This window comes from Anabrus simplex, chromosome 1, assembly GCF_040414725.1.
Source record: "Anabrus simplex isolate iqAnaSimp1 chromosome 1, ASM4041472v1, whole genome shotgun sequence".
In the NCBI taxonomy this organism is placed as follows: Eukaryota; Metazoa; Arthropoda; class Insecta; order Orthoptera; family Tettigoniidae; genus Anabrus; species Anabrus simplex.
The window spans coordinates 1,766,702,237-1,766,717,114 of NC_090265.1; the positions used below are offsets into that span (position 1 = coordinate 1,766,702,237).

The 14,878-nt window shown below is 39.5% G+C and overlaps 1 protein-coding gene across 1 annotated transcript in view; it reads left to right on the plus strand.

Annotated features, from left to right (window-relative positions):
• Positions 1 to 14,878, plus strand: part of LOC136858758 (glyoxylate reductase/hydroxypyruvate reductase-like) — a 125,406-nt gene that overhangs the window by 77,826 nt on the left and 32,702 nt on the right. The window contains exon 4 of the mRNA XM_067138536.2: positions 14,573 to 14,739. Coding sequence (XP_066994637.2) covers positions 14,573 to 14,739 — 167 coding nt within the window. The remainder of the gene's footprint in view (positions 1 to 14,572; positions 14,740 to 14,878) is intronic.

A 14,878-nucleotide genomic window follows, 5' to 3' on the forward strand; every position in this document is an offset into this window, starting at 1 on the left:
GAACAGAAGCGTGACTCATCGGAGAACACGACGTTCCGCCATTCCCTCATCCAAGTCGCTCTAGCCCGGCACCATGCCAGGTGTGCACATCTATGCTGTGGAGTCAATGGTAGTCTTCTGAGCGGACGCCGGGAGTGCAGGCCTCCTTCAACCAATCGACGGGAAATTGTTCTGGTCGATATTGGAACAGCCAGGGTGTCTTGCACATGCTGAAGAATGGCGGTTGACCTGGCGTGCGGGGCTGCCACCGCTTGGCGGCGGATGCGCCGATCCTCGCGTGCTGACGTCACTCGGGCTGCGCCTGGACCCCTCGCACGTGCCACATGTCCCTGCGCCAACCATCTTCGCCACAGGCGCTGCACCGTGGACACATCTCAATGGGTATCGGCTGCGATTTGACGAAGCGACCAACCTGCCCTTCTCAGCCCGATCACCATACCCCTCGTAAAGTCGTCTGTCTGCTGGAAATGCCTCCGTTGACGGCGGCCTGGCATTCTTAGCTATACACGTGTCCTGTGGCACACGACAACACGTTCTACAATGACTGTCGGCTGAGAATTCACGGTACGAAGTGGGCCATTCGCCAACGCCGTGTCCCATTTATCGCTCGCTACGTGCGCAGCACAGCGGCGCATTTCACATCATGAGCATACCTCAGTGACGTCAGTCTACCCTGCAATTGGCATAAAGTTCTGACCACTCCTTCTTGATGTTGCATTTGCTCTGTCAGTCAGTGTATATAAAATAACTTGTCCTGACTGACTGACTGACTGACTGATTCATCATCACCGAGCCAAAACTACTGGACAGAAAGAAATGAAATATTGGGGATACATTCATATTAATATGTAGGTGCTCGCTAAGGGAGGATTTTTGGAAATTCCGTCGCTAAGGTGGTGAAAAGGGGGGGGTGAATTTTTAAAATGAGGATGCCTATATCTCAAAAACTGAAAAGTTTACAGGTGTAAAAATTGGTATTTGGAATCTTTTTTGAAAATAAAAAACATGTATTTTTTTTGTTTTCAGAAAATCCCATTAAGAGGGGTGAAAAATGGGGGAAAAGAGGTTGAACACCTTTTATGAGGAGACGTATATCTCAAAAACTGAAGATGTTACAGACGTAAAAATTGAAATTTGGAATCTCCTTTGAAAATAAAGAAACACGTATTTTTGTGTTTTTGGATAATCCGATGAACAGGAGGTGAACAGGAGTGACAAGGGGGGTGAATTTTTAAAAATACTATATCTCCAAATTATCTAAGACAGGTAACATATTACAGATTTGAAAACTGGTATTTGGAATTTCCTGTAAAAGTAAAGAAACATAAATATTTTTTTTGGAAAATCCATTTAAGGGGAACTGAAAAAGGGGGTGAATTTTTAAAATTAGCGTATCAACTGTATATCTCAAAAACTTAACATGTTGCAGACGTGAAAATTGGTATTTGGAATCTCCTTTAAAAATAAAGAAACACGTATTCTTTGGTTTTCGGAAAAGACTCTTAACGAGGGGTGGGGGAGGGTGAAAGGATTGACAAATTACTTGAATTTTTTGTGTGAGGATACTTATATCTCAAAAAATTAAAAAATGTTGTCCGGCTCCATGGCTAAATGGTTAGCGTGCTGGCCTTTGGTCACAGGGGCCCCGGGTTCGATTCCCAGCAGGGTCGGGAATTTTAACCATCATTGGTTTATTTCCCTGGCTCGGGCGCTTGGTGAATGTGTTGTCTTCATCATCAGTTCATCCTCATCATGACGCGCAGGTTGCCTACAGGAGTCAAATCAAAAGACCTGCACCTGGCGAGCCGAACCCGTCCTAGGATCTACCGGCACTAAAAGCCATACGCCATTTCATTTCAACTAAAAATGTTAAAGATATGAACATTGGTATTTGGAATCTCATTTTAAAATAAAGATACAGGCACTTCTGGGGAATCAACTTAACGGGTAGGAAGGGGGTGAAAAAGAGATTATTTACTTTCATGAGTATAATTATATATCAAAAACTGAAGGTGTTACACACGTGAAAATTAGTATTTGGAATCGCCTTTAAAAATAAAGAAACACACATGTGTTTTTTATCGGAAAATCAACGTAAGGGGTGTGGGGTTGAAAATAAGTAAATAAAAAGTTGAAATACATTTATGAGGATACTTTATCTTAAAAACTGAAGCTGTTACAGACGTGAAAGTTGGTATTTTGAATTTCCTTTCAAATTAAAGAAACACGTATTTTTTGTTTTTGGGAAGTCCAGTTAAGGCGGGAGAGGGGTGGAAAGAATTGAGGAGGAAGAAGCTGAATAATTCTTATGAGTATACATTTATCTCAAAAACTGACGGTGTTACAGACGTACAGGCATTAAAACTGGTATTTGAATATCCTTTAAAAATATTGAAACACGTATTTTTTTTTTTTTTTTCTTTCTGCTTTTGGAAAATCCAATTCAAGGGCTGAAAAGAATTTGGGAAAGCGGATGAATTATTAAAATGAGTACCGGTATGTCTACATTATATGTCGTCCGACTCCATGGCTAAATGTTTAGAGTGCTGGCCTTTGGTCACAGGGGTCCCAGGTTCGGTTCCCGGCATGGTCGGGAATTTTATCCATTATTGGTTAAATTCCCTGGCACAGGGGCTGGGTGTATGTGTTGTCTTCATCATCATTTCAGCCTCATCACAACGCGCAGGTGGCCTACGGGCGCCAAATCAAAAGACCTGCACCTAGCGAGCTGAACCCGTCCTGGGATCTCCCGGCACTAAAACCCATACGCCATTTCATTTTACATTATATGTCAAAAACTTAACATGCTAGGGACAAGAAACTTGGTATTTGGAAAGTCCTTTAAAAATACAGGAACCTGTACCTTTTTGTTTTCGGAGAGAGCACTTAACAGGGGGTGAGAAGTAGTGAAAAATAGTTGAATTATTTTTATGAGGATACTCATATCTTAAAGACTGAAAATGTTACAGACTGGAAAATTGATATTTGGAATCTCCTTTAAAAATAAGGAAACATGTATTTTTGTTTTCGGAAAATACACTTAGATGGGGGTAGGGGAAGGACTGATCAAGGAGCTGAATTCATTTTATGGAAATACTTATGGAGGCCTATATCTCAAAAACTGAATATGTTACAGATGTGGGAATAGGTATTTGGAATCTCCTTTAAAAATATGGAAACATGTATTTCTTTTTTTTTACTTGAGAAGAGACTGTTTCTCGCATGTACAGTTCTATATCGCATGGTCGTCTTAGCCCGAAACAGTAATACCAAAGACATGGTTTACAAAAAATTTCTGGGGTAAATGAAACTCAATTTTTGGGTGTGTTTTTATACTTTAGGAATTTTCAGATAGTCTCTTAGTACAATGCCGAAGTACGATTACTCTGATCAAATTAAGAAATCCACGCGAGCGAAGCCGCGGGTAATTGCTAGTTAAGTTATAAAAGTAAATGTACTTGTAAGGATAGGCTGGTGGGTTAATGGACTTCGCAAAGAAATGAACACATCTCTCCTCTAATAGGAATTCCAAGTAAGATTTGCATAATTTCTACTTCCTTATAATGTTACAAATCTTGGGTTACATGATGTATATATTTGCTGTAGGCATAATAAAAGTAGATATAGAAATGATTATAATTTTGGTTGAATCTCGCAGTAGATCATATAGAAGAACTGGATTCTAAATAAATGTAAACTAATGTCACAACTTTCAAGGGAGAGATCGAGAAGGCAGTGACTGATGATGTTGGCGAGTAATTTCCTTGCTCAAGTTTTGCTATATAATAGAGGTTCGTAATCGTTACATTAGTGTAAGAGTGATCAGAAGTAAATATTTAGATCACCTACTACATTCTTGTAAGTAAGATACCTGACATTATTTCCGTGGTCTTTGTGAGAAGTGAAGAACTATACAGATAACTAGTGGTGTGATTAGCAGTGATTTTACACTCATAGGTCAAACTGCGATTGCTATTTTGAAGTAGCAGTGATTTTTAACTGTGATTCAGCCAACGCCACCTAGGATACAAGGCCACTCGAAATACGGCCATCATCACTCTGTGGCCTACAGGAGTACCGAGGAGTACGATGTCGTGCAGCATTCAGTATACGGGTGAACTCGCGCTAACACTGAAAACAGATACTCATTTTCAGAATCATATTTTAAAAAGTTATATACATTACCTTTTTTCAAAAAGTACTACACCGTACGAATCAACAAGGACTATTTTTTTTTATAAATGCTACTTGATGTACCCGTGCTTCCCTACGGGATTTTCAGAAAGACTGAATTTGTGGTTTTCCTAACAGAAGTCAACATAGGTCGTTACAAAAAAGTCAGTAGGAATGTAGCGATTAAAAGCAACATTATCATATAAAATACTCGATCAAATGAAAAACTGCAGATTTTCTCACTTTTAACGAACAGTACTACGGTGCCTATCTAACAGTCCGAAGTTCCAGAGCTGGAATGACCAGGCCGTAGACATCCGTGAAGACTCCTCTGCCATTATTCCGTTAAATATGCACACTGCTCATTCGAGTCAGTGTCTCAGAGTAGGGATTGAACAGCTCGAATTCTATGATGAACCAGTGTGTTATGTACCAGTAGCATCAGAAAATTTATGAACCAGAGGAATAGCATGCTAAAGAAGAAAGTTATATAACTCCCCAGCTACCTCCCGCCAATATTCAGGTAGGCTGTTACACTCGGTACAACCGGGCGAGTTGGCCGTGTGGTTAGGGGTGTGCAGCTGTGAGTTTGTATCCGGGAGATAGTGGATTCGAACCCTACTATCGGCAGACCTAAAGATGGTATTCCGTGGTTTCTCATTTTCACACCAGACAAATGCTGGGGCTGTACCTTAATTAAGGCCAAGAACGCTTCCCTCACACTCCTAGCTCTTTCATTTCCCATCGTCGCCATAAGATCTGTCTGTTTCGTTGTGACGTAAAACAAATTATTAAAAAAACTCGGCACGCAGCAGCAATCCTATCTATCGGAGAACAAACAATGGTCAATATAATGTTATTGTTGATCAATTTTATGAGTTTCTATATTGTAGTCCTTCACATTTAGTTTTTTTTTTTCGACTCTGCTATATTAGGGCATCTTATAAAATTATTTACAGCGTAGACTGTAGTTGCTTATTCTCCGATTTTACATACCGATTTTCATCAAATTCTGTTTACCTATTTTTCTCGTAACAAAAATCCAAATTCATGAATGTATCTGTGATCATAGCCGGTACGGTAACAATATATAAGACATAAATGATCGGAAATTTAACACTATATAACTTTAGTTACCTATGCAATATTTATCGATACGACCACTATTAACATAAATATTTGAAAATTAAATTGTAGGCCTTCCCCTAAACTACCATTTCACTCAGCGTGAGTAAAATTATTTACGGCCTAGGCTATAGTGACTTATTCCTCAATTCTGCATACCGATTTTCCTTAAGATAGGACCATTAATGAATATTTGAGAATTGAATTTTAGGCCTTCCCTCAAACTACCATTTCACTCAGCGTGAATAAAATTATTTATGGCCTAGATTGTAGCTACTTATTCCCCGAGTTTGCATACCGATTTTCATTAAATTCTCTTCGGCAGTTTTCTCGTGATGCGTGAATATACATGCAACTGCAACTTTGGTGTGGGGTCACAGTTAGACCTTTGAGTGTGATGCTGTAATACAGACAGACATTACGGAAAATTAAAAAGTGCATTTCCTTGTTACTGTGACATTACTGATACAGAAATACCATCCTTTTTAAATTCTGAGCTATGTAGAGAAAAAACTCTTATAGATTTGAGGGTTAACCAGTTGTCTTTTATCAAAATCATTGGTATAATTATATTGGAATTACAGAGCTGCTCATTAAGGAAGAAAATCAGGGAGTGAGGAGGAGAAAATGACTTCTTCTTTTTCTGACACTTTTCTCACACCTGTGGGGTCGTGGGTGCGGTCTACGTCGCACATGTGGATTTTGCCCTGTTTTACGGTCGGATGCCTTCCTGACGCAACTCTATATGGAGGGATGTAATTTGCGTGTTTCTGTGGTGGTTGGTAGTGTAGCGTGTTGTGTGAATATGAAGAGGAAAGTGTTGGGACAAACACAAACACCCAGTCCCCGAGCCAGAAGAATTTTTGTTTGCTATTTGCTTTACGTGGCCGGCCCCGTGGTCTAGGGGTAGCGTGCCTGCCTCTTACCCGGAGGCCCCGGGTTCGATTCCCGGCCAGGTCAGGGATTTTTACCTGGACCTGTGGGCTGGTTCGAGGTCCACTCAGCATACGTGATTAGAATTGAGGAGCTATCTGACGGTGAGATAGCGGCCCCGGTCTAGAAAGCCAAGAATAACGGCCGAGAGGATTCGTCGTGTTGACCACACGACACCTCGTAATCTGCAGGCCTTCGGGCTGAGCAGCTGTCGCTTGGTAGGCCAAGGCCCTTCAAGGCCTGTAGCACCATGGGGTTTGGTTTGGTATTTGCTTTACGTTGCACCGACACAGATAGGTCTTATGGCGACGATGGGACAGGAAAGGCCTAGGAGTGTGAAGGAAGCGGCCGTGGCCTTAATTGAGGTACAGCCTCAGCATTTGCCTGGTGTGAAAATAGGAAACCACGGAAAACCATCTTCTGGGCTGCCGACAGTGGGGTTCGAACCCACTATCTCCCGGATACAAGAAGAATTAATATGATGCTATTAAAATCCTCGACCAGCCGGGAATCGAACCCGGGACTCCTCTGAACCGAAGGCCTCAACGCTGACCACTCAGCCAAGGAGTCGGACAGGAGGAGGAAAATACTATTCTGATAAAATGCCCAAAACTCACTCAGAGTTTGCCTGCTGCCACTTCTCTTGTTAGCAATACCACTAATTTTAGTACCGAATACTTATACTACTGTACAATAGTGTAGAAACAAAACAGTAGGCAAAATATTATGCCTATAACGTCACAAATCACTGATTAAAATACTTAGTCAACTCAACTGCTACCATCACAATTTTTCACTTTTAGACCTACAACCACAAGCCACAACCCAATAAACATAATGAGATAATGAGAAGACCAAAATAAATCACAGGTTGGGAGGTTATAAATCCCACAACACGATAATAGCTCCTTTCAAAAATGGGCAAGATGGCTTTCACGGCCGCAGATTCTATTCACTTTCCTTTCCTGTGATCGTATGACAATGTCGACAATAGGTGTTTATAATCACAGCGCAGCCGCAACTGCGACTGTGGTGTGGGTCACAGTTAGACTTCGACTTGTGAGTGTGATGCTGTGATTACTGATTAGATTAGTTGCTACTGCTTTCTTAACTGCTAGTCTGTTAAATGCTACTGGCTGCTGCTATTGGCCTTGCTGCGCGTTTCACGCTGGTTGATCACGTTAGTTTAAGGATTTCTCGCAGCGCAGCGCTGCCGCCCGCGAAACATCACAATCGCAGTTAAGACCTGCTAGTCTGGCCAACCTGCTAGTAGGTTGAACTGTGATTTCACAGTAGCAGTGATTTAGTAGCAGGTTTGCAAATCACTTCCCATCACTACAGATAACCTAAAACCCTTTGTTGACCCACTCAAAATGGCCACCTCTGTTGATAGAGGTCGGCATCTATCGAATTCAATGAATGAAAAAAATCAATGATATTTTTCCTCAACAGACACCAAGTAAGCCAACAAATAATAATAACAACACCGTAAATAAACCTCCACATCCTAACAGTGCATCAGGTAAACAAATGACAACCGTCACAAGTAGGCCTAGTAACGAACGTAATTCAAGGTTAAGCTATTCTGCTGCAATACAGTCATACCCCTCCAAAGAACAAGCTATTGTAATCGAATCTCATGATGGGATCAGTATCAAGGATTATGTGCTAGCTATAGGTAAACTTACAACCCCTAGCAACATTCGGTTTGTTTCACGTATATCGAACGGGATATGCATCTTTCTCTCTAGTAAGAAAAATAAACTATGTTATTGAAGAGGAATTGTTAAAACTCAGTGTGAAAATCATGTCTAGGATTACCCCAATCAGAGCAGGTTTGTCAATTCCAGGATTCTCCCACATTTTAAGCTTTCGAAGACAAATGTTCATTCAAAATGAAGACTTTGATAAACTCCCCGAATCCTTTCATCTCGAATACGATGGTACAAACTACTGGATTTACCTATCATCTGACTCACCCACTTGTTTTCTTTGCCATACCGAAGGACATATGGCCAAAGATTGTCCTAACAACGTATCACTTCCAAAAGATGAATCCTCTTTGAATAATTTTCCTCAGCTCCAGGAGATTTCATAAAAGTCACAGGTCAAAAACCCCAAAACAGACATCGGTACTTCTAGCTCTTCCAGCTCACTCCCAAAAGATAGGCCTACTCAAGAAGCCACTTCAATGACCAACCCTGACTTAGCACTTAGCCAAGTCTGTAATGATCCTCCCTCCTCCAGAATTCAAATTGAGAGAGAAATTGCAGCACCTATGGAAACACACGCCACCCCTACAACAGTGAATTTTCCTGGATGTAACAGGCCAATTTCACTAGCTAGCAGTGAAACAACTAATCCAAATCCTCCTGATAGCAACAAATCCATACTGGCCTCTCCTGAACAAATCGAAAACCGTAAGACAAATCACACTTCCAAGAAACCCAAGACAGACACGCAAAAATCAATAAGTGATATGCTCCTGCCAGTAAAACAAGTTCTGGAAGCCGACCCATCAATATTCCCCCTCAGCTACCTACAGCTCCAGTCCTTCTTTGAAAATACAGTTGGTGCCACGGACATATCAGCAATTGCTTCAAACTACACACAAGACATAGAAGGTCTTGCTAAAGCCCTTCAAAAACTCTATCCTTACTCTTAAAGCATAAAAAACAAAAGCACTCGAATAGTAAAACAACTACTGAAATACGCCAGTGAAAAGTGAAGACCCAACGCATATCAACGTCACGCCAGACTATTCCAGTAACGACAATTCCTCCCCAGTATCATAATGGAGATAAACCTCATTCTGCTTTTGATCATTAATCATTATTATGACAACATTACTCCAATGGAATCTTAACAGTTATCGATCACAGTTAGAATATCTACAACTCCTAATAAACAAACACCAACCATCTGTTATCTGTCTCCAAGAAACAAACTTTCAGAACGACTTTGCTGCCAATCTAAGACTCTACAGTGTTTACCACAAAAATAGAACAAATGTGAATCATGCGAGTGGAGGAGTAGCTACTTATATCAAAAACAATATCTATGCCAAAGAAATTACTGTTAAAACTAATTTGGAAGCTGTAGCAATTTCAGTCCATCTACCACCTTCTCTATGTATCTGCAATGTTTATATTCCAAACAGTTATTTGTTTCAAGGTGACGATCTACGAAACCTTATCCATCAACTACCTAAACCATTCATCCTAGTAGGTGACTTCAACAGCCACAACACGTTATGGGGTAGCCATAGTTCTGATGCAAGAGGAAAAGAGATAGAAAAGGTACTTGATGAATTTGATTTAATTCTAATGAACTCTACTGCTCCAACTCGCTTTGACATAGCCCACGGCACCTGTAGTAGTATAGACCTAACCATCTGCACACCGGACATACCAACCCTTTTCAATTGGTCTGTTTATTCAACACTCCAAGGAAATAGTGACCACTTCCCAATACTAATCAGTAATGAAAATTCTTCTGTCAACTCCTCATTTATTAACAACTCTAAATGGAACTTAAATAAAGCAGATTGGACAAAATTTAGGCAGACAGTCAATAATCGCTTAAAAGAATTAACCCCTCCAAATGATTTCCCTTCTAAGCACATAAATACCATTGTTCAAGATTTCACAGAAGTTCTTGTTAAATCTGCGGACATGAGTGTTCCAAAAGTAATCTCAAATTCCTTTAAGAAAACAGTACCTTGGTGGAATGACACTTGTAAGGAGGCTATTAAGAATAAGAATCACGCTTTCTACCTCTACAAAAGAAAACCCACACCTGAAAATAAAGCCCAATTTCAGAAATATAGAGCAATCGCTCGAAAAGAAATTAAACTCAGCAAAAAGAATTCATGGCTATCATTTGTCTCCTTGCTAAGTTCCCAAACCCCACAAAAGGAAATGTGGAGTAAACTTCAAAGAATAAATGGCAAATATAATTACTTCTACATTACTTCCCTCAGAAACTCGGTTGATGGAACCTTCATAAACAAACCTCAAAACATCGCTGATAAATTAGCTGACACATTTGCCGAGATCTCTAGTGACAAAAATTGTGATCCCGAATTTCTCCATACAAAGAAATCCAGTGAATCCGTTGATCTTAGGAAAGCCATCACTGACACCAACTATAATCTAAACGATGCTTTTCAACTACAGGAAATAATTACTGAACTTGACAAATGTGGCAAATCTAGTCCTGGCCCAGATACGGTCCCTTATGAATTTCTAAAACAGCTTCCACTAAGTGCAATAAATTATCTTCTGGCCATTTTCAACCACATATGGAGTTCTAAGACATTTCCTGATCAATGGCGAAATGCCATTGTAGTTCCAATACCCAAACCAGGGAAAGACAACTCAATTGCAGAAAATTATCGTCCTATTGCTTTAACTATTGCAATGTGTAAACTCATGGAGAAAATAGTCAACAAAAGATTACGCTGGTATCTCGAGCACATAAATTTCTTCAGTAATGTGCAAAATGGGTTCCGTAAAGCACACTCCACAACAGACACTTTGATAAGTCTGGAATCTGAAATACAGGAATCGTTCCTCAATAACCAACACCTAATAGCAGTCAGTTTAGATATTAATAAGGCATATGACATGGTATGGAAAGACTATGTAATCAAAGTACTAATGACACACAATATATCTGCAAATATCCTATATTTCATTTATAATTTTCTCCAAATGCACCGAATTCAAGTTAGAGGAAATGGAATGCTGTCAAAGGAAGTAGTAATCAACAATGGAGTCCCACAAGGATCAGTTATCAGTGTAACACTGTTTCTTGTGGCAATTAATGGTATAGTCTCTAACATATACTCACCAGTTAAGTGTCGCCTTTTTGCTGACGATTTGATAATCTTCTGCCCAGGGAAAAACATTACGATGACTCAACTCCTATTACAAGAATCAATTGTAAATATTCAAAACTGGACTAAAACCACAGGATTCAAATTTTCTAAAACTAAAACCAAATGTATTCTCTTCTCCAAAAATAAACATACCATCACTAATCCTGAATTATATATGGAAGACCATAAAATTGAATCAGTTAAAACTATTAAAATTCTAGGACTTCTATTTGATAACAAGCTCACCTGGACCCCATACCTTAAAAATCTTAAAGACGAGTGTCAAAGAAGAATGAATATCATGAAAATTCTCTCAGCAAAAAACTGGGGAGCAGACTACCATGTCCTAATGAACACATACAGAGCCACAATCAGAACCAAACTGGATTATGGCAGTATAGTATATTGTTCTGCCAGACCATCTACTCTTAAGATCCTTGATACCGTCCAATCTTCAGCTCTTCGAATTGCCCTAGGAGCCCACCGCACCAGCCCCATAGCTAGTATAGATATTGAAGCCAACGAACCACCACTTGAAATCAGACATAAACAGCTGAGTTTGACATACGCACTCAAGATAGCTGGCTCAAGTAACCAACACTTGAAAAAACACCTACTTTCAAAGAGACATAAAGGAAAAATAACTGGACCTCAACCCCAACCCTTTAACATCAGAATATCAAATCTTCTCAAAGAACTAAACCTCAGCCTTCCACCCATTTTATTTCCACACAAGTCACTAGATACCCCTCCTTGGAAAACTCATTTGCCTCCAATCAACTGGGAATTGGATAACAATCTTAAAGCTCAAACTGACACAGCAAAATCCCAACAGTTATTTAATGAAATTTTTAATAGATACTCATCATATAGTGCAATTTATACTGATGAATCAAAATTCAATGAGAGAAATGGTTGTGCAGTGAAATATAAAGACTATAGTAAGCTATACAGATTACCAGATCTTTTCACAGCTTTTACAAGTGAACTGTACGCTCTTAAACAGGCCATGATTCATATTATAAAAATGTAAAGAATAACTCATTCATAATATTCTCTGATTCCAAAAGTGTATTAACTTCAATACAAAATCCATCAACAACACACCTTCAAATGCTGTACCACAAGATCAAGACTGCAGGAAAAAATGTTATTTTTGTGTGGATACCATCTCACAGAGGAATACCAGGCAATGAAGCAGCTGATCAAGCAGTAAAAGAGGCTACTAGTCTTCCAATCAACGACCATCAAATTGCCACGCCACATTCTGATATCATCGCGTATATCAAAATCAAACTACACGAACAATGGAAAATGAACTGGCTTAAAACTTCCACTAGCAACCTCCAAAAAATTAAAATGATATCTACGAGAACATATCCTCTCCAAAACCTCACCAGACATGAACAAGTCTTAATCTCCCGACTAAGGATAGGACATACGAAGATCACCCACAACTATCTCCTAGAAAAGAAACAACCTTCCACCTGCAGCAAATGTAACTGCTCTCTCACTATCAAGCATATCATCTCAGAATGTCAACTGTATGACCATTGGCGCCAACACCACAACATACCTAAGGAAATGGAACTGACACTGTCTTCTCCAGCACTGAGTCATCAAGTCATCAACTTCCTCAAAGACACTGGCTTGCACTCCAAAATTTAATTACATTATACTTTTTTTTCTTTACATTTTTATAATTACAATATTATTATTACTATTATTCTGTAATCATATGTAAGAGTCGCGATAAGACCTTGGAGTTAAAGCAACTATAAACAACCCTAATAAAATAAAATAAACTTTCAAGGGTGAAGAGTAAGGAATTGGAATAAATTATGAAGGGAAATGTTCAATAAATTTCCAAGTTCTTTGAAAATGTTTAAACAATTGATAGGGTATCTGCCACCCGGGCGACAGCCCTCAATGCAGATCATGGTCGGTCGGTCGGTCAGTCTAAGGACTGGGGACGTTGAGAGCCAGACCGAAATTCATGGGATTGCCGTCTAGTGCCGTGAGCTAATAATATCGAGTTACTTCCTGGTTGCAAGTAATTATATATACATTACTTCCTGGTATCAAAACGAGCTCTATACATGCGCAAATGAAACAGCACTCACCAGTATTTGTGGAAGTTGTTGAAAGTGATCTTGAGCTGCAATGCAATTTTCACATCTTGTAATAGGATTTTGAAACACACTTTGCTGTTCATGGAAACTGATGGAATGCACAGTGTTCCTAATTTCAAATTTTAATTCTTCACAGTTTGAGGATTATTCCTGATCTGATCATCATTGAACACTTCTTGTAACTGTCGCATAAAGGTACGTGCCGTATGGGCCATCGCATCATCCTGTTGGAAATAGCCCTATCTTTCTCCTTCTTCAGTTAGTTCAGCAAAAATTTGTTCTAGAATTTTGTGAATATAACGGTCGAAAGTAATTTCGTCCTGAAAAGTTATTGGATCGATAATACATCGGGCATTAATCGCCCACCTTCACATCGAGCAGAGGTCTTAGTTGTAAAATGTGTGGGTATTCTGTATCCCAGATCCTATTGTTCTACGAATTGGCATATCCATTCAAATGAAACCATGATTCGTCACTCATAAAAAAAAAAAATTAAAAAAAGAACGTTTGGATCCACAATACCATCATGGACACTAGTCATTAGCCAATTGCAAAATCTTATTCTTGCAATGAAATCTGTAGGCTGTACGTTATGGACTGAATGAGTCTGGTAAGATCATAATTTTGTTGCATTACATGCTGATGAATGTGAAATATTACTCTACTCACTGAAGCCAATTATGCAAACTGACTTGCAGTCTTGCCTGTATATCTTCTAACCTCTCTTGTGTAAGAGCTGTTCTCCTTCTCTGTTTTTCCTTCTTAGTTACGGAACCAATAATATGCTATGCCACCTGTGAACAAGTTGTTGCACTTAAGGGTTTGGTGATACTGTAGAACAGGGAAACTGTCTATGGAATTTTCAAAGGCACCTTTTAACTGGTTTCTTCTTCTTGTGCAAATAACACTCGACCAAAAATATTCTCTGCGCTGTAGTGTACTTGACGATCATGATGATAACCTCACAACGCACCGTAAAACGCCAATAGTTACTAGCGAACTGCTATGTCAGCTGTCAGGAAATCTTCTCACGCCAAGCTTGGGAACTCCTTTGGCCTGTGAGCTAAAGTGTGAAGTTTTAAATTACACTCTGTGTACCATAATCAGTAATTTGTATTTTGTGGAGCAGTACACAAAGTATTCTTGATAATTTTCTCGAAGATTTTTACTTAACTTGTGTAGTTGATTTAAATGATTTATTGTATAATATGTAATTGTTTAACCTAGCTATGCAAACAAAACTGACTGAATTAGAAAACTGCTTTGTTAATCGAGGCTGACCATTCCTGGATGTTTGCTTCTACTTAGTTGTGTTTGTGTGTTTCAGAGGTGCCTGGGATGCTGGAAGTCCTATATGGATGCTGGGACATGATCTTTATGGTTCAACTGTGGGCATCGTGGGGTTGGGAAACATTGGTTGTGAGATAGCAAAGAGACTGAAGGCCTTTGAAATTAGTGGACTTTTATATTCGGGCCACTCCGTGAAACCAGCAGGTAAAGTACGAGAGAGAAAGAGGAGTGTGTTTTTTTGTTGTTTTTTTTTTAAAGTAGAATAGTGGCAAAACCTATGAGAGTGATTACTTGATGCCAGGGTGTAACAATATGCAGTAGTCCAAGGATACATCAGAGCATC